At 53.8% G+C, this 18,249-nt stretch overlaps 1 protein-coding gene across 2 annotated transcripts in view; it reads right to left on the bottom strand.

Annotated features, from left to right (window-relative positions):
• Positions 4,017-18,249, bottom strand: part of ITGA11 (integrin subunit alpha 11) — a 136,150-nt gene continuing 121,917 nt past the window's right edge. Inside the window, exons 21-30 of one of the 2 annotated variants that reach the window (XM_018053595.1) lie at positions 18,115-18,213; positions 16,304-16,380; positions 14,145-14,234; positions 13,257-13,347; positions 11,666-11,779; positions 11,383-11,469; positions 9,481-9,591; positions 9,290-9,385; positions 5,650-5,763; positions 4,017-5,007 (exon numbers count right to left, since the gene is read on the bottom strand). In XM_018053595.1, the coding sequence (XP_017909084.1) occupies positions 4,936-5,007; positions 5,650-5,763; positions 9,290-9,385; positions 9,481-9,591; positions 11,383-11,469; positions 11,666-11,779; positions 13,257-13,347; positions 14,145-14,234; positions 16,304-16,380; positions 18,115-18,213 (951 nt within the window). In that variant the 3' untranslated portion in view covers positions 4,017-4,935. Of the gene's footprint in view, positions 5,008-5,649; positions 5,764-9,050; positions 9,196-9,289; positions 9,386-9,480; positions 9,592-11,382; positions 11,470-11,665; positions 11,780-13,256; positions 13,348-14,144; positions 14,235-16,303; positions 16,381-18,114; positions 18,214-18,249 lie in introns of those variants that run through there. The other variant, XM_018053596.1, reaches the window with a different exon arrangement.

Here is an 18,249-nt window from a genome sequence, read left to right as displayed (position 1 = left end):
GTATTAAGTCAATCACCCAAGGTGAATGTGGTGGAGAAACCAGCCACTTCATGTTTGGGGTGAGGTGTGGTTGCAGTGAGTCATTGTGCCAGAAAAGAAGCATGATTAAGCCAGCTGTTTCAATTACAGGCTGCCTGGCGTCTTGGGGCTTAAAGCCAAAAGTCTAATGTCTTACTTTGGGAGAATACGGATGCTAAGGGCTGTTGAACATTGGTGGTGAGAGCAGCTGGTCTTTTGAAGACCTGAAGACTTTAGGTCTCTTGGAAGCTCTCTCATATTTCCCAGAAAAGTTAATTCTCCTCCCAGTCTTTTGTGTTTATGCTAGCACCTTGCCCCCTTCACCTGGATTTCTCCTGTCTTAGCTGGCCAAAACTAAGGGACAGCATACTTGAGGTCCACGTTCTCGCAGAACACCGGTCAAGGCACAAGGGCCTGAGGCCGCTCTCAGAGCTACCCAAGGGCTGGCCCTGAGCTCCCGGATTTTCTTGCCCTCCTGCATGGGGGTCTAACCATGTCAGAATCAACAGGGAGTCCCCCAGGACATCGTGCACATCTCAAGTTCATAACTTGGTTGGAGGTCCTTTCCTTCCACTAGAGGTGAGTCTAGAATTGAAGAAGCCCTGACCACTATCCTTATGGCAGAAAGTGAAGAGGAACTAAAAAGCCTCTTGATGAAAGTGAAAGAGGAGAGTGAAAAAGTTGGCTTAAAGCTCAACATTCAGAAAACAAAGATCATGGCATCTGGTCCCATCACTTCATGGGAAATAGATGGGGAAACAGTAGAAACAGTGTCAGACTTTATTTTTTGGGGCTCCAAAATCACTGCAGATGGTGACTGCAGCCATGAAATTAAAAGACGCTTACTCCTTGGAAGGAAAGTTATGACCAACCTAGATAGTATATTCAAAAGCAGAGACATTACTTTGCCAACAAAGGTCTGTCTAGTCAAGGCTATGGTTTTTCCAGTAGTCATGTGTGGATGTGAGAGTTGGACTGTGAAGAATGCTGAGTGCTGAAGAATTGATGCTTTTGAACTGTAGTGTTGGAGAAAACTCTTGAGAGTCCCATGGACTGCAAGGAGATTCAACCAGTCCATTCTAAAGGAGATCAGTCCTAGGTGTTCTTTGGAAGGAATGATGCTGAAGCTGAAACTCCAGTACTTTGGCCACCTCATGCGAAGGGTTGACTCATTGGAAAAGACTCTGATGCTGGGAGGGATTGGGGGCAGGAGGGAAAGGGGATGACAGAGGATGAGATGGCTGGATGGGATCACTGACTCAATGGACGTGGGTTTGGGTGAACTCCGGGAGTTGGTGATGGACAGGGAGGCCTGGCATGCTGCAATTCATGGGGTCGCAAGGAGTCGGACACGACTGAGTAACTGAACTGAACTGACAATGTGAAGAGCAAATTCTAAAACCACCTGCAGTTAGTAATCGAGTATGCAGAGTCAGACCTCGCCCCAGGCGTGTTTTCTGCCTGCGCACTTGCGTGCTATAGAACAGCTTCAATACCACGAGGTCAGAAGGGCTGATAATGCTTTTAAAAGACTAAATAAACCCTTTTAAAGCTGGTTATGCATCATGTTAACACTCTTCAACCCTTAGTTTCACCATAAATAATTACTCTTAACTACCAGATAGAGCGTTGCTAATAACTCCCCAAATGAACCGTAATATGAATTTTCATGTTGATTTGCAATTGCATTTTGGACTACCATGCCAAAAGTGCTTCAGAGACTGCTATTCATCTCCTCACCCTCAGACATTGACAAATGTGCCCCCAGCTCCACCAAGAGGCCCTGTGGGGCTCTGAGGACCCTAGTGGTCTCCTGTAGCAAATTACACTCTGGAGACGTGCTGGGATGAGGAAGTCTTTCAAACTGCAGGCTGGAGCCAAGTAAACCTGAACAGCATTACCACGACGGCACAGTTCCCCGTACGCAGCATGGAAGGTCACTTGTGCGTGTTAACCTCCTATTTCTTGTTTTCTAGCCTATATGTTCACGGGCACATTGGAGCCGCTGGGGGAACTCAGACACAAACGACGCCCTGGCCCCTCTCCCAGCTGACTAAATCTGACCCCCATGGGTGGGCCCTTTGCACAGGCAGCATTTAAAGCTCTCAGGTGATTGTATTGTGCAGTCGGGCTTGAGAAACACTGCTCTCGCATGAGGCTTTGCTCCCTGTAAAGTATATCTTTTCTGCTTGTCCCACCAGCACTCTTAAGGCCAGTCGTGCCTTAAGATACTTATACCCCACAGCAAATACTTTCAGAAAGAGAGGACTGCTAAGACAGAGAAGACGAGAGCGGCAGTGTGAGGGCTGAAGGCCCTGAAGATTCAGACGCTTCCCTCACTTTTTCTATCTTTTGACCCTTTAGTTGTTCTTTGCCTCAGGTAGTGGAGGGCATGGAGGGACTGTGACATCCCAGAGATAAAGATGGCCTCTGAGTCCAGGGGTTGCAATTCAGTGACTTCTGGAATACATCTGACCTATAGATGCATTGTGTGGCCTGTGGTGTGATTGTTAAATGTGAATGCCAGTTTCTAAAAGGTTTCCTATGAAAGCATTCTTGGTCGACGGTGTTCTACAGAAGACTTGCTACCAGATCAAACAATGCACGTTTGGGTGTAGGGTCATACTCCACTTATGAGGGTGATGACTCAAATGAAATGTGATTTTTAAATGCTATCTTCTGATTTTGGTTTCACCATTTGAGAAAAAACTATTCCCGTGACGAAGCAGAAGTGACGGCATACCAATTCCTTCCACTTCTTCAGGTCAAACCCTTCTAAGGCCGGGTGAGAATGACAGTGTGGCTTGAGGGACAGCAGTCCTGAAATTAGTCTGGAATTTGCTGTGGAACCAGGGGCTTGCTCTTAATTTCTCTGGTTCTGAGTGTCCTCCTCTATGCGGGAAAGGGACCAAATAATTTCTGAGGTTCTGGTTTCTTGGGATTCCAGTGGCAGAATAGCAAGGTGAAGAAACTGGAAGTCAGGGTCTGAAAATCGGCACTGAGATGTCAGCCTAGAGAAACCTGGGAGAAAAGAGAGGGAATGGAGGGGTAGAAGCTATAGGGATACGTGGTTTCACCCATCTACACTGGCTAGAGAAGGAACAGTGGGCGTGGGAGGGAGGGAGGACCCCATCACTGAGCTGTCCACCCAGACCAGGTGGCCCTGGCAGGGATGCTATAGGGAGCAAGAGGTGGACACACCCCTTCCTGACAGGGAGCCCCTCATCCACCTCCTGTCGTCAGAGCCCGACTCACTAGGACATGTTCTGCCCACAAAAGGATGGCAGCCTCTTGGTTGTTTTTAAACACTGTATTTTTAAAATTTTCTTAAAAATATTTACGACAGTAAAGGTCGTACTGCGTGTCAGGGGACAGATGCCTTTGATGGATCCCCTTTCATTCCTACCTCAAAACCAGGTCAAGGCATAAATTATTCGGCTGGGCACCAGGCGTGCCTCTTGTCCTCGGGACCCCATCATTGGTGGGTCCACTTGTCCCAGGGGCTGGCCGATCAGATATTTGCCACCAAGGTTGCACAGGTTCCGAAGGTCCCTGCACCGGCTTTATCCAGTACGTTCCATGGAGAACCCCTCAGCACTGGTCCAGCCCTTCTCCCAGGCATGGGTGATGGGTGAGCAGAATGGAGGGATTGGAGGTGGGGTTGTTGGTGGGGTTGGTGGTGGGGTGTGTGTGTGTGTGTGTGTAGGGAGGAGGTAATGCAGGGAGTATGTGTGTGTGTGTGTGTGTGCAGAGGGAGGGGGTGATGCACAGAGGGTGTGTGTGTAGGGAGGGGGTGATGCAGGGAGGGTGTGTGTGTGTGTGGGGGTGTGTGTAGAGGGAGGAGTGATGCAGGGAGGCTGTGTGTGTGTGTAGAGGGAGGGGGTGATGCAGGGAGGGTGTGTGTGTATGTGTGTGTAGAGGGAGGGGGTGATGCAGGGAGGGTGTGTGTGTGTGTAGAGGGAGGGGGTGATACAGGGAGGCTGTGTGTGTGTGTGTGTGTGTGTGTGTGTGTGTGTGTGTGTGTAGGGAGGGGGGTAATGCAGGGAGGGCCCCCCACCCCTGCCCCCAGCCTGCAGCCATTGCATCCGGACAGGCTGTGGGGAAGGTGAAGTGAGAACGTGGAGCCCTGGGGCCTGCATCATCCACAGGCTTCCACCAGGCACCCAGGAACAACAAAAGCAGCAGGAGGGGCGGCAGCTGCAGGCCCGGGGCTGCTGTGAGCACCGTGGGAGGGGGTGTGGGCGTCAGTCAGGTGAACGCAGGTGGGGGCTGGGCAAGAGCCCACCCGCACCCCACTCTCGGTTCTCCTAGGTCCCAGCTGCCTGTTCATCACAGTCTCTGCCTCCCAGAGTCTGTCTTCATCCTGGCCAGCAGCTGTCACCACTGGGGCCCTCACTCAGGGGGCACTCCAGGGGCCTATCTCCGGCTAGGAAGGGGTGAGGTGACTTGGGAGCCGTGGGCAGCGCAGGGATGGGGGGACAGCGCAGGATACAGACCCGCTGTCCCACCGGGTTCCCCTGCAGCTACAGGTCCGGAGAAGGCAGAGTGTGTTTGCATTTGGAGTCTCCTCTCTGGGTTTCTTCTGAGGATGGGGTGATGACTACTTCCTAGCACCTTAGTGGTGGGGGTGGCGATGCCTCTGCACAGCCTGGGGGTGACTTTGGGGTGTACCTTGGGGGGGAGGTCCCTTTAAGTCCCTAGGGATCTGTGTTGGAGGTGCTGCGGCTCCCAGTAGGACAGTCTCTCTGAAAGCTGACTCGAGTTCCTTTCAGAGGGAGCAGACTCAGTCTTTCAGGAGATGAGGTCAAGTGCAAAGTGAGCTGGCGTCCTCTCCGCCCCAGCTCGGTGGGCCCCGGGCCTACACTCTGCCTGGGCCCGCATGCCGGCCCCCATCCACTCACAGCCTCCTCAGGCGCTTCACTCCAGCACTTTGGGGGTGGGGTCCAGGCCAGGCTCCCTCCTGCGCTTGGCACTTTTAAAGAAGCCGAGCTGTGGGGAGGCAAAGGGAGAAACGTCAGGGATGGGCAGGTGGGCAAGGCCTGTCTCCCCTCCCTCCACTCACCCTCCTGAGGCTGCTTTCCTCAGAAGCGTTCCCTGAATGCCTCCGCTGCTCACACTGAGTACCCCCACCAACTGCCAGGCTGCACAAGGCGCCTCTTCATGAGTGACGCGGAGGCTGGAACCAAGCGCATGGAGCCTATGTCCAGAGGCAAGTAGTCGTGCCGTTTGACGCTGCCTGAGTCATTAGCGCTCTCCGGGCCCCCTCTCACCTTATCTCGAATAGGAGGAGGTTGAGATCGGGGCTCAGGGACAGAGAAAGGCTTCTAAGGGATTTCTTAACAGCCTGACATTAAATTGGAGAAATTCTGTGTTTGTGTGTGCTTACTTTTTTTCTGATCAGAGGAAGGGTAGCATTCATTGGGGACCCAGAAGGGGACCCACAAAAGGGCTGGAGCCACAGGTTGAGCGCCCTCTGGTGGCCCATCTGCCTGCTGTGGTGAGGAGCCCGCGAGTTCTGGGGAGGAGGCTGGGCGGGGAGGAGGATGTGGACACTGGCCACACAGCTCAGAGGCTGGGTCCCCAGGCCGGGACAGCCAGGGTGCTGCCCCACCCCCGCTGCGGGGCCCTTACCTTCCAGAGCGCCAGGACCAGCAGGGCCAGCAGCAGGAGGCCCCCCAGGGTGCTGCCCACGATGATCCAGATGGGGATCTGCGAGTCTTCTTGCTTGGAGATCTCAAACGTGATCTGCAAGGGGAGGGGTGGGGCCACGTCAACAGCACTACTGTCCTGGGGCCCCAGGCGGGCGGCAGCCTGGGGCAGGGCAGGAGGGCAGGAGACAGCTGGCAGCTGGTGGGAGAGCTGCGTCCCCTTCCCCAGGAAGACGCTGCAGGGGTGGGCGGCACATAGCCTGCTGAGCGGCCTCAGAGCTCCCCGCCGCAGCGCGCTGGGCCCCTGACTTAAGTGACCAGGCGATCCCACCTTCTCTTTGAGACACGTTCTGCTTTTGCCTTTGGGCCACTTCTCTCTGGCCGGATCCTCCTCCTCCTACATGGGCTACTGTTTCTTGCTTTGATTGCTGCTGCTTCCTAAATGTTGGTGTATCCCATGGCTCTGTCCTTGGACATCTTTTTTAAATTAATTTTTATTGGAGTATAGTTGCTTTCAGTCTTGTGTTAGTTTCTGCTCTACAGCAGAGTGAATCAGCTCTGTGTGTACATATATCCCCTCTTTTTTGGATTTCCTTCAGCGCAGAGCATTGAGTAGAGCTTCTCGTGCCTGACCATAGATTCTCGTCAGTCATCTATTTTATGCATAGGATCAGCAGTATATATATGTCAATTCCAATCTCCCAGATCATCCCATCTCCCTCTCCGTGGACCTCTTCTTTATCTCCAGTCACTCTGTGACTCTCCCTCAGAGCTACCTTATGAAGTGGGTGCGGTGGGTGTGGTGCTAAGGGCCCACAGTGCTTCTGAAGGCTCAGACAGTAAAGAATCTGCCTGCAGTGCAGGAGACCTGGGTTCAGTTCCTGCCTGGAGAATTCCATGGACAGAGGAGCCTGGCGAGCTTCAGTCCATGGGGTCACAAAGAGTTGGACATGACTGAGTGACTAACTCACAGTGCTTTTAGGGGCCCACAGAAATGTTCAAATTTCCTTTAAAGTTAGAATCAAAAGACGATTATAATCTTGCCTGGGTTTTATTTGTCTTCATACAAACTGAGTCATAAACTAATAATATTTATTTCCTGTTTTTGGAGAAAAGCCCTGAAAGCAAAAGTGCCCAGGGCCATGGGAGCCCTAACACGATTGTGGGGGGGCCGTGCCCATCTTTATGCTGGCTGATGCGTTCACGTTTCTACCTTCTACCTGGACTCTCCACGGAGCTCTTCTTTTTTAAAACTATTTTTGTTTGCTTTTGTTTTTAGGCCACGCCACACAGGCTATAGCCCATGGGATCGCAAGAGTCGGACGTGACTTAGCGACTAAACCACCACCACCACACAGCCTATGGGATCTTAGTTCCCCAATCAGGGGTCAAACGTGGGCCCCGTGCATTAGGAGCTTGGGTTCTTAACTACAGGCCAGCAGGGAAGACCCTCCACTGCGCTCCTGACTCACATCCGTCGGTCCACGCGGCCCACCTGGGCCTTTAGCAGGTCCTCACACAAACTCCTGATCCCATCCCTCAGCCTGTTCCTGGCAGCCAGAGGCAGGGGATGTCTGCTCTGCTGGGTTCCCCAGGTTTCCCATCTCACTCAAAGAGAAAATTAGAGTCCTCGTCCTGGCCTGCATGGCCCTGCGCCCTCTGGGCCTTTTAATCTCTGCAGCCTCATCTCCTGCTCTGCACCTTGCCCTCGACTCCGCCACCTGGCCGCCAGCACGCCCAGCACTGCGCCTGCTGCTGGGGCTCTCACCTCTGCTCCTTTGCTGGCAGGGCTCCGCCACGAGACACCACTGTGCTCCTGCCGGTCTCTGTCCCTTTACGGCAGTGGCTCCCCCGGGGTTACTGTACAAAACAGCACCTCCTCACCACCACCGTTATGCGTCTGCATTTTTCTGAGCAGAGCTTATCACCGCTGGCATTGAACTTATGTTCACTGCCTCTTCCCCCACCCCAGTCCAGAGGGTCAGCTCCAGGGAGAGCAGGGGCTTGTCTGTCTTGCTTGCTGCTCTAGCCTCAGTGTGTGGAACAGGGCCTGCCCAGAGCAGGAGCTCAGTCACCTCGCTGAAAGCCTGAATGAACGCACCCCTCGCCCCTCGCCAGCATGGCAGCAGAGCCCGGCTTGGCCACTGACTGTTCAACAGGAAAGCCTGCTCCCCTTCTACCCTGCCTTATACAGCCTCTGTTTCCATATCTGGAAAGCGGCCGTGGGGACGCCCCTCAGAGCCATGAGGGGTGATCAGGGAACATGGCATATAGTCAGGGCTCCACCAACAGCAGGTCCCGTCTAGCTTTTTCCATCCTTGAAGGCTGGCACCTTGCACAGAGCCAAGTCACCAAGGGCTTAAGTGTGGGGTGACTGGGTTTCTAAGAGAAGTGAGGCATCCAGAGAGTATAAGAGGGGTTTCGGGGGGTGAGGGGTGGGAGTGGAAGGAGAAATCACAAACTAGTAAATGACGAATGAGCTGGTGTGGAGAGTGAGGTCGTCATGTGTGTGGTGTCTGCACCATGCTTCTCACTTGATCGCCTGGGAAATTCCGGCATGTCTCCCGAGATTCAGATCAAGTGCGCTGTCTCCAGAAAGCCTTCCTGGCCATGCCCTGCTCTGACCTGGGCTCATGCTCAGACTGCGCCCACAGTTTGTTGGCCTCATCTATCTGCGGTGGGGGCTGAGAAACAGCAGGAAGACCTGACGAAACGCTGGAGGAGCAAGCAAAACTGCCCCCGGAGTGTTTGCCTGAGTGCTGCTCCTGGGCTTCTGCGCCTGCTCCCTCTCGGCCTGCCACACCGCCACTATTTGGGATCGAAGGTGACTTGGTAAGGTCTGGCTTCCTGACCTGGTGTATTTTCCTCTCTGGCATCTCCTGGGATGGGGCTGGGGGTTCACTGGGCTCACCTGGAGCCCAGACCACAGTTCAGGGATGTGGCCAGTGGAGGGCAGCAGAGTCCCACGCCTGAGATGCGCAGCTCCTTCCAGAGCACCCACCTTCATTTCAAGACCCAATTTCTCATTTTCCCAGGAGCGCCGCCTGGATCTTCGCTCCTTTCCCGGACTCTGATTCAAGCCAGTCTGATCTATAACAATCTGGCTTTACTCAATTAAAAAAGAGTCCCAGTACAGAGACTGCTCCCATCCCTTGGTCTTCACAATTTCAGTTTGCAACCGCCTTCATTTATTAGATCTAAGGTGTGGATGGATGAGGAGGGGAGGACTGGCTGGCCATTCTAGGCTACCAGTTTGCCAAGACCCAGTCTTGCTGCCCCAAGGCAGGAGGCAGGCAGCCTGGACAGCGCTTCTGCTTCCTCTGGTGTCAAACACGCGGGTGTCCCTCCTTCCTCTGCCTCCGGGGAGCTGTGGAGGTACAGAGCTTGGTGCTCCCCACCCCCCAGGTATAGGGTGAGGAATGCCTATTTCTGGTCCCCTCTTCCTACTTTAGTCCCAATGGCCTGTTTGTCTCTATTTCCCTTCTCCAGTGATCTTGTACCAACTGAGGCAGGCCCGTCCATCTCTCTCCTGCAGGGGGAGTAGGGAAAGTTTAAGCGAAGGGATGACCCTTCCCCAAGCTGGCATGGCATGAGCCCAGGTCTGCAGGGTTCCGAGCGCTCACCTGGCGGCTGGGATCCTCCTCGCGGAAGATGAATGGGCTGTGGAACTGCCTCTGCAAGGCGGCGTGGACCGTGATTCTCATCAGCTTGTACTTGAGCTGTGTAATCAGAGGCCTTGTCAGGAGCTGGCCCCTCCCCTGGAGAGGCTCCCTAGCCCCCATCTCCTCCAGCCTGGCTCTGGAGCTCTACTTACTGCTTTTAAGGACCTCAACCACAGGTTCCCCAGAAGATGGAAATTGATTTCCTGGTTGGGGGCCAGCCTCACATTGCAGTTGATGGAGACTACATCAGAGTTGCTGTGATTCTGAAAGAGAAGGGTCTCTGGGTGAGCAGGGCCTTGGCCCTCAGAGAGATGGCTCAGCTGCCCATCTTGACCATGTGGGGTTTTGCTCCTGGGGAAGGAGGACGGGGACAGGGGACAAGGAAGGAGGTAAGGGGTAGAGGACACAGGGGCTGGGGCTGCCGAGGCTGGCTGGAGGACGAGGTAAGGGTAGTGTTAATATATCCGACGCTCCATTTGAAGTTGTGCATTGCTGGATGTATTCCAGGAACGGAACTTTAGGTCAGCATTAGAGAGCCTATAAATGTCATCCCCCTATAAACACATTAAAGGGAAAGTGATACATTACTTTCACAGATGCAGTAACTTTAAGCACTTATGCTTAAACTCTAAGATGCTTTAACTTAAAACATTTTATGAAATCCAACTTCTGTTTGTGATAAAAAACTACCAGGGAACTTCCTGAATCTGAATAAGGGTGCTTATTAAAAAAAAAAAATCAAGTATTACATTTCACAATGAAAAACTAAAAATAATTCCTTTAAAAGCAGAATCAAGACAAGATGGTCATCATTTCTGTTTAGCATTGCCCTGGAGCTCCTAGCCAGAGGAATAAGAAAAACAATTTAAAAGGATTGAATGGTAAAACTAAAACTATTATTACTTGCAGATGACACTATCCTAATAGAAAACCCAAACAAATCATCAAATAATTAGGACTTATTAGGTTAAACTCATTTGTGTGGCTCTCTTGCAGCCACCTCAGCCCACCCACGTCTGTCTTCACTACAGTGCACTACACTCCAAAGACGCTTTGTTTGGGGAAATCAAATGAAAACAGCGAAGATTTTTATTTGGGTAAGGCATCATGAAAGCATGCTCAGAAATTGGTGTGCGGGCAGAGTTGGCCCTGGGAACAGAAACCTGGACCCTAGCAGGTGTCCTGGGAGGACCCTGGGCGTTGACATTGGCTTCCGTTCCAGGCTTCCCAGACGGCACTGAAGGTTAAGAATCCGCCTGCCAATGCATAAGCTGCAAGAGTCGAGGATTTGATCCCTGGGTCAGGAAGATCCCTTGCAGAAGGAAATGACAACCCGCTCTAGTATCCTTGTCTGGAAAATTCTGTGGACAGAGGAGCTTGGCGGGCTACAGTTCATGGGGTCACAAAGAGTCGGACACAACTGAGCTACTGAGCACAGCCTTCTATCTCTGGGGACAGGGAGGCCCCAGCTGATATGATCAGTGTTTCCAGTACAAGCCCTGTGGGGTCTGGCCCCTGTTATGTTGTCCCATCTTGGCTCCTTCCTCATCCCTCTGCTTGTCCATACCCTACTAGCCCTTTTAGGCACAGGGGCAAGTCCATGATCTCTGTTCCACTTTTTTTTTTTTTTTTAATTTGGTTGCACTGGGTCTGAGTTACAGCGCATGGGATGTTGCAGCATGGAGGATCTTTTCAGCTGTGGCATGTGCGATCTAGTTCCCTGACCAGGGATCGAATCTGGGCCCCCTGCATTCGGAATGCAGAGTCTTAGCCACTGGACCACTAGGGAAGCCCCCCTGCTCCTCTTACTCAAGCTTGTGCGCTCCTCTGCCCCTCACTCAACACGTCTCCCAGCCTCCATCCCTGGCTTCTTTACACTCAACCCCGTGCCTCCAGTGAGATGTGAGCACTAAGGATACGAAGTATCTTTTCTGTTTCCTCCTGGTTTGAGGCTGGGACATAGAGAGGCTCGATAAGCTCCTGTGGACAAACTATTGGAGGAGGAGCTCAGGCAGCCCCTCTCATCCTGGGGCTCCTGGCCTGGGGATGCTCACCAGCTGCAGGGTCCGACTCAAGTCCTCCTCCGTCGGGGCAAGCCGGTACTCCGTGCCGTTCCCCCAGATGTTACAGGATGTGTTCACCTGCACGAGGAAACAGGGAGCCAGCCTCACACCAGCCCTGGCGGACTCAGCAGCCCCAACAGTCCTCTCTCCCCTCTGCCCAGGGAAGGCCCAGCCCGCCCTGGGCCCGGGAGAAGGAGCTGGGGTCTGGGGACTTGAGGGCACACCTAGCGGTCTGCTTGTCCCCTCCCCACACCGGCCCCCGGGGCGTGGGTACCTGGTCAGTGAGGAAGTCCCTCAGCAGCAGTAGCCGGTTGCCGCCCCTGGTGGCTATGGGAACGGTGATCTTCATCGTCACCCCGTGGATGGGAAACAAGCCCAAGTTTTGGATCTGTGGCCCGAGATGGGGAGGTGTCAGTACATCCAGCAGTGGTTGGGTGGTGGGGGACAAGGTCCACGGGGGTGAGCCCCCAACCCCAGCCAGGCCTGAGAAACAAGTTCCTTCAAGCTCCCTGGCCCTTTCACTGTGGATGCTCTAAAGCTCTTCCAGACCTTGGCTGGGGGCTCCAGGAAGGAAACCTCACGAAAGCTGAAAGGGACGGGCTCCTGGAGGCCGAGGACCACCACTGGGGGCCGTGAGGCTGGGAGCAAGGGTTACTTCCCCTGTTCACCCTCGTTTGGCTATGGTGCTGGGTGTCACCCTGGACAGAGGTCTGGGTGGAGATGGTGACAGTAACTCCTTTACTGTGAGAGAGACTCATTAACGGGTGTAATGATTAATCCTGACACAGGATGTGAATAGTGTGCATCGGTGCATATTCTAGCTGCGATGCATTCAGCGTCAGTTCAGCTCAGCTCAGCTCAGTTGCTCGTCGTGTCTGACTTTTTGTGACACCATGGACTGTAGCACGCCAGGCCTCCCTGTCCATCACCAATTTCTGGAATTTACTCAAACTCATGTCCATTGAGTCAGTGATGCCATCCAACCATCTCATCATCCCATTCAATGTCAGAGCCACAGTGATTACAAGCAGGGTTTTGTAATCAGAAAGGCTGAACACATAACCCAGGGCTGCTGCCACAGTTGAGCTGTGTGGCCTCGGGCAGATTATTAAACCTCTCTTGGACAAGCCATCCAGGCATCTGTTTCTAGCTGTTTGCCTGCTCCTGACTCTTGCCTCACAATTCAGGGCTGGGGAGATCATGGGGCAGAGACTCTTTAATGCCTCCTAATTTTCCTTCTCCCTTCTTCCTTAGGGACAGAAACCAAGGCAAAAAGGCACATTTCCTAGCCTCCCGTATAGCTGAATCACACTGTTCTGGACAATGAGAGGTAATTGGCGGTGTGAGGCAGTGCCAAAGCGGTTCCTCAGGGAGGGGTCTTGCACACTCTTCTCCCCTTCCTTCTTCCTGGAATGAGGATGTGATGACTGGAGCTGCAGCCACCTTGGACTATGAGGTGAAGTTGAGAGGTTGATAATCACATGTTGAGGATGGTGGAACGGATACAAGGAGACTCAGTCCCAGAGGACTTTGTAAAGTTGTCAACTCTGGACTTCTTTTTTATGGGAGAGAATAAATCCCAGGGCATTATATATATATATCACTGTTGCTTCATATTTAAAACATTATAAGCAGATACACCTAATCTTCACTGACACATCCTCCCAGTCCAGCCCTGTACTTTTCCAGATGAGGACTGAGAGGCTCAGAGGTGGGGAGGGACTTGCCTAAAGTCACACAGTGAAGGGGTGGCAGGGTTGAGGCTGAAATCTAGGCACTGGCAATGCTTTCAGATTGCTCCCCTCCCAAATGGGGGTTCTCAGCTCCCGTCTTTCGCTGTCTGCCTGGCTGCCCTCCAGCCTAACCTTGAAAACGCAGTGGAAGGGAGGCCCAGTGCCATGGTATCTCTCCAGGGAGCTGTTGGACTTGACCTCGTAGTGGCTCAGGCTGCTGCTCCTGCAGGGACGGAGGACAGGGATGCCGTGAGCTCAGTCTGTGTTGGCCAGACGGATAAATGAACGAAAGAAGGCGTGGGCATGTTCCCATCTCCCCCAGACCACAGCAAACAGGTTTCCTCTTGTGTCCATTGGGAGGGCTGTGTTGGGAAGGCTTCTGAGGCTCAGCAGGAATAAGCACTGAGATCAGCTAGCAATGTCTGCTGGTGTGCGGGATGGGTGTGAATCAGAAGGGCCAGCTCTCTGCCATCCCAGTCCTTGCCTCCTGCCCAGCGGCATGGCCTCTTTCGACCACCAGCTTGCCCACTGTGCACCATTCCAGCCTCTGGTGTTGGCTGAACGAGGGCCAGAGCTTTCTGTTTGCTGTTACTTCCTGGCTTCTCCACCTACCTGGGAGCTCTGGGAGGGTGGGGGGCAGACTGGAGGCCAGGAGCAGACTGAGGGAGGGGGTGGTGGGAGCAGTCTGTCCTGGGGGAGGAGCATTTTCTCACTGATACAGTTTGGAATTGCCAGTACGAGGTGGTAATGAAATGCAGATGGACTTTTTAGCAAGTTCTGTTACTGTTTTGACTTCTCTGCAGAGCAGGTCCCCACTTGCAGCCTCTCCTGGGTGGACACTGCCTGTGGCCCCAGCCTTCAGGGTGCCCCCTGCAGGGGGCTCCCTGGGGACCAGGTCTGTGTCTCCTCCTCCTCTAGTGGATACTGCCTCCCCTTCATGGACGGGGCGCTGCACTCTTAGGGATAACACACCTGCATCTCTGAGTACCTCAGCACAGGTGCCCCGGGGCCCCGGCCCACCTGGTGAAGAGGACGTCAGCCTCGTACTTGAGGTGGAAGCGCAGAAGGGCCGTGTTGTCTTCCTTGGTGCTCTCCTCCTCATCGCTGTCACTGCAAGGAGAGCCAGCCGCACCTGTGGTCACGAAGGGGCAGCCCTCCCTCCACTCAGCCCCCATACCCCGACTGCCTCAGGGCTGGAGGGATCCAAGCCAGGCTGAGAAGGAGCCTCCCGGCTAGTCTAGGGCTGCGTCTCCGGAGAGGCCAGCTGGGGGCAGGGTGCCGTCTCCCAGGAGGGAAAAAGCCGGGGAGGCAGGGGACCTGGACCTCAGCTTTCCCTGCCTTCTCTCTGGGCACAGCACATCTGGGCTGGAGGCTGGGAGGACCATGCCAGCCTGCTCACAGCAGCCTGTGCCCCCTCTCATCTGTCAACCGGGCAAGTCCTGTGCTGGGGGCCCCAGGGGTGGGGATTATGCTTGTAGAGTAAGGCTCTGCCCAGGGGAGGAGAGGAGCATGAGGAATTAATTCAAGACTCTTGAGAGTCCCTTGGACTACAAGGAGATCCAACTAGTCCATCCTAAAGGAGATCAGTTTTGGGTGTTCATTGGAAGGACTGATGTTGAAGCTCAAACTCCAATCCTTTGGCCACCTGATGTGAAGAGCTGACTCACTGGAAAAGACCCTGATGATGGGAAAGATTGAGGGCAGGAGGAGAAGGGGATGACAGAGGATGAGATGGTTGGATGGCATCACCGACTCATTGGACATGGGTTTGGGTGGGCTCCGGGAGTTGGTGATGGACAGGGAGGCCTGGTGTGCTGCGATTCATGGGGTTGCAAAGAGTCGTACACGACTGAGTGACTGAACTGAACTGAGAGCATTTATTGACTCTTGAATTGACCTTCCTGAGGTACAGGTCGGGCAGCTCCCATGGGGTAGCTGAGGGGCTGTGTGCTGCCTTGAGAAGACCAGGGAGGCATTAGAGCTTTGTCAAACATGCTTCCCTTTATTTCTGAGCACCACCAACCACCGGGGCAGATCATTTTAGACATAAAGAGATGCAATTTCTGCTCATTAGGTACATGAAGCTGGATTTCCTTTGGAAGCTTTACCCCAGAGAGGTGTTTAGTTAGAAAAGAGAGTCTGACACACACACACGCCCAACTCACAAGCACCCACCAGCAGCCACGCTGCCAAGAACACTGCAGGCAAGGGTGTTCATTACTTGTGAGAAGGGGCTCTTTTCTTAGAGGGAGGCCTCAAGATATCAAACACATCTTCACCTCATGGCAGGTGAGCATTCCACCCAAGTGCACAGACTGGCTAACTACACGAAGCACACGCTGGTGTGTGGATCACCAGCACTTCGTGACTGCTGGCTTGTGTGTGTGCTCGAATGTTGGTGCTGCTGGATTTATTTTCAGTGTGGAGAAGTTCTCAGGAGGGTTTATAAAGCCTTATAAAGCTAGAATCCCTTCCTGCGTTTGTGTGTTTATTACCGACATGGGTGATTCATGGTGTCAACCTCATGCACACTGCCTCAGGGAAGCCTGCGAGACAGACAGACAGACAGATCCACAAGGAATTAAGAGAAGGTCTTTAAAAACAGGAACTTTCCAAGGGGAGAGAAGGGGCCAGGGCAGAAAGGGCACTGGATAAAGAGGAGGAAATCTGTGCAGGGAGTCCACACCACCCTGCACGCCCCCCATCTGTCCCTTCTCAGAAGCTAAGCAGGGCTGAGCCTAGTTAGTGCTTGGATGGGAGGAGTAGGAAATCTAGTGTTTAGCTTCGAGTTGTGCTATTTACATGCTGTGTGTTGATGGGAAATTCACTCAACCTCTCTGAGCTTTTTCTTACCTGGGAGGTGGGATGGGAATAAATCCTGCTTTGCTTGTCTTAAGAGGCTGCTGTAAAGACTGAATGAGATAATATGTGCCCAGTGCTTCACAACTGTAGGCTTTTAAGTAACTGTTATATAAAGGTAAAGGTATTATTATTTCTATCCAAGCTGAAGAACAGTGGCAGTGCAGCACGCTCGCCAGCACCTGGGGACTAACCTGGGGCCCTCCCAGGCTGGGGCAGTGAGGAATAGGGGATTCGGTGTGGGGAGAGGCAGTTCCTAGTGGCAGAACAGGGTCTGGGAGTTGCAAGTGGGGAGGGAAAAGGAGTGGGCCAGCCCTGACCTGCCCGCTGTGAGCTGGATCTCCAGGTGGTGCAGGAAGATGGATTTGCTGAACTCGAAATCCAGACGGAAAGCCACCTGCAAAGAAAGAGTCGCTGGAGCTGGTATGGCTGGGAACTGCTTGCCTGCAGCAGCCCTGGCCCACCCTCCCAGCCCCTGCCCTTTCAGTGGACCCTGCTGGCAGGGAATGGACTGGGGGAGGGAGGACCAAGTGCTGGAGTAATGTGAGCTGTGCTTGGGGGCTGTGGAGGGGACGCAGCCAAGGTCAACAGCTCCTGAGATGGGGCTTCTTAGCTGTGGAGCCAGCCCTTTGCCACCTCCCTTTTTGTTTTTAACTACCGGCCACTAGAAGGCAGCAAGTCCAACTTCAGACTCTTCCTGCAGAAATTTCTGAGTGGGTGAGCTGATGGCAGGAAGGGGAGATGGCCAGCAGCATGCACCATGGGAGGTGTGGCCAGAAGTGAGTGGTAAGACCGATCACATGCACGCCCTGTTCTTGCGTGTGAACAGGTGGAGAAGCGTGGAGGCTGTCCCAGGCTACTCAGCAGGCTAGTCACACATCTGTCTCCTTGTCCAGAGGCCTTCCCACCGTTCCGATGGCCCCGGTCCCTGTGCTGCCTTTGGCCTTCCCCCAGGAGTAGGGCCTGGGTCCCCTGAGGGTGCCCTGTGAGCCTCTTGTTACCTTCTGGCCTGCCTGGTGGTTATACTGGGCTTTGCACAGAACCCTGGTGCTCTTCCTAGGTCTGACTCTCGTTGGTTTTCTCAAGGAGACCTTGGTGGCAGGGACCTTTCTCCCTAAGTGGCCATGGGTGGGATGGGGAAGCTTGGGCTGGGTGCTGCTCCCCCTGGGTCTTCACCCAAGAGCTCCTGAATGTGTCAGTGCCTTACCTCAAACACTACAATCTTGACCTGCATAGCACCAGAGAAGTTCTTTTATAAGGAGCCCTAATCCCCCTCCCCATCCCCCAGCCTTGCAGACTGCTGCTGGGAACACACTCGGCTCTCCAGCTAGCCTTGCCTCAGGCTCCCCTCTGTCTGATTGTCACTTTACAAGCAGTTTGGCCTCAGTTAGGTGTTCCCCTACTCTGGAACCTTCAGTGGCTGCCTGCTGCCCAGGGGGTGGGAAAATGCTCCCACAGTCTGGAGTCTACCTCCCTTTCCCAGGAAGTTGCTTTTCCCAACTCTACACTCTTCTCACATGTACTTTTAAGCACATGGTACCTGCTCAAAAAACATTCATTTTCCTTCTCATCTCTCCCCAGGCAGAGCTGGGGAGACAGAGGCTGGACATTTTAAAAACATGTTAGGGGGACGTCCCTGGTGGTTCAGCAGTTGAGGCTCCATGCTTCCAATGCAGAGGCCGTGGGTTCAATCCCCGGTTAGGGAACTAAGATCCCACATGACTCGCGGTGAGGCCAAAAATTTATTTTAAAAAGTAAAAACATGCTAGGATCCAGTACAGAGGGCTAACTGGCCAAGAGGAGGTGGGGGAGTTGGGGGCGGGAGTGGCAGGATTCCCTGAGATGAGGGTCCACACTCTCGGGGGGGTGTGTTGTCAGCCCTGGGGGTGTCTGGGTAATTAGGCCATTCAAATGTCATTTCACTGGAGAATAAAACAACCTTAATTTAAAAGCCACCCTCAGGCCTCTCCATCCCTCCCCAGTCTGGCCCTCTGCTCGCTTCTACTTCTCTTGCTCCCCCGTGCCTCCCTGACCCGCCCTGGGCACACAGCCCCAGCCTGACCCGCCTGGGCCCCCACACCGCGCCCCAGCCTGACCCGCCTGGGCCCCCACACCACGCCCCAGCCGCCACCTTGGCCTTGGCCCGGAAGAAAGGGTAGCTGACGTTGCAGACTTTCTTGTGGAGCCTCTTCTCCTCGTTCACACACTCGATGCTGCCATCTGAGTCATCCTGGAGGAAGGTGGGGGCATCATGGGCAGCAGTTAG

Source organism: Capra hircus, chromosome 10 (genome assembly GCF_001704415.2).
Source record: "Capra hircus breed San Clemente chromosome 10, ASM170441v1, whole genome shotgun sequence".
NCBI classification, from domain to species: Eukaryota; Metazoa; Chordata; class Mammalia; order Artiodactyla; family Bovidae; genus Capra; species Capra hircus.
This window is presented reverse-complemented; position numbering and strand designations above follow the sequence as displayed.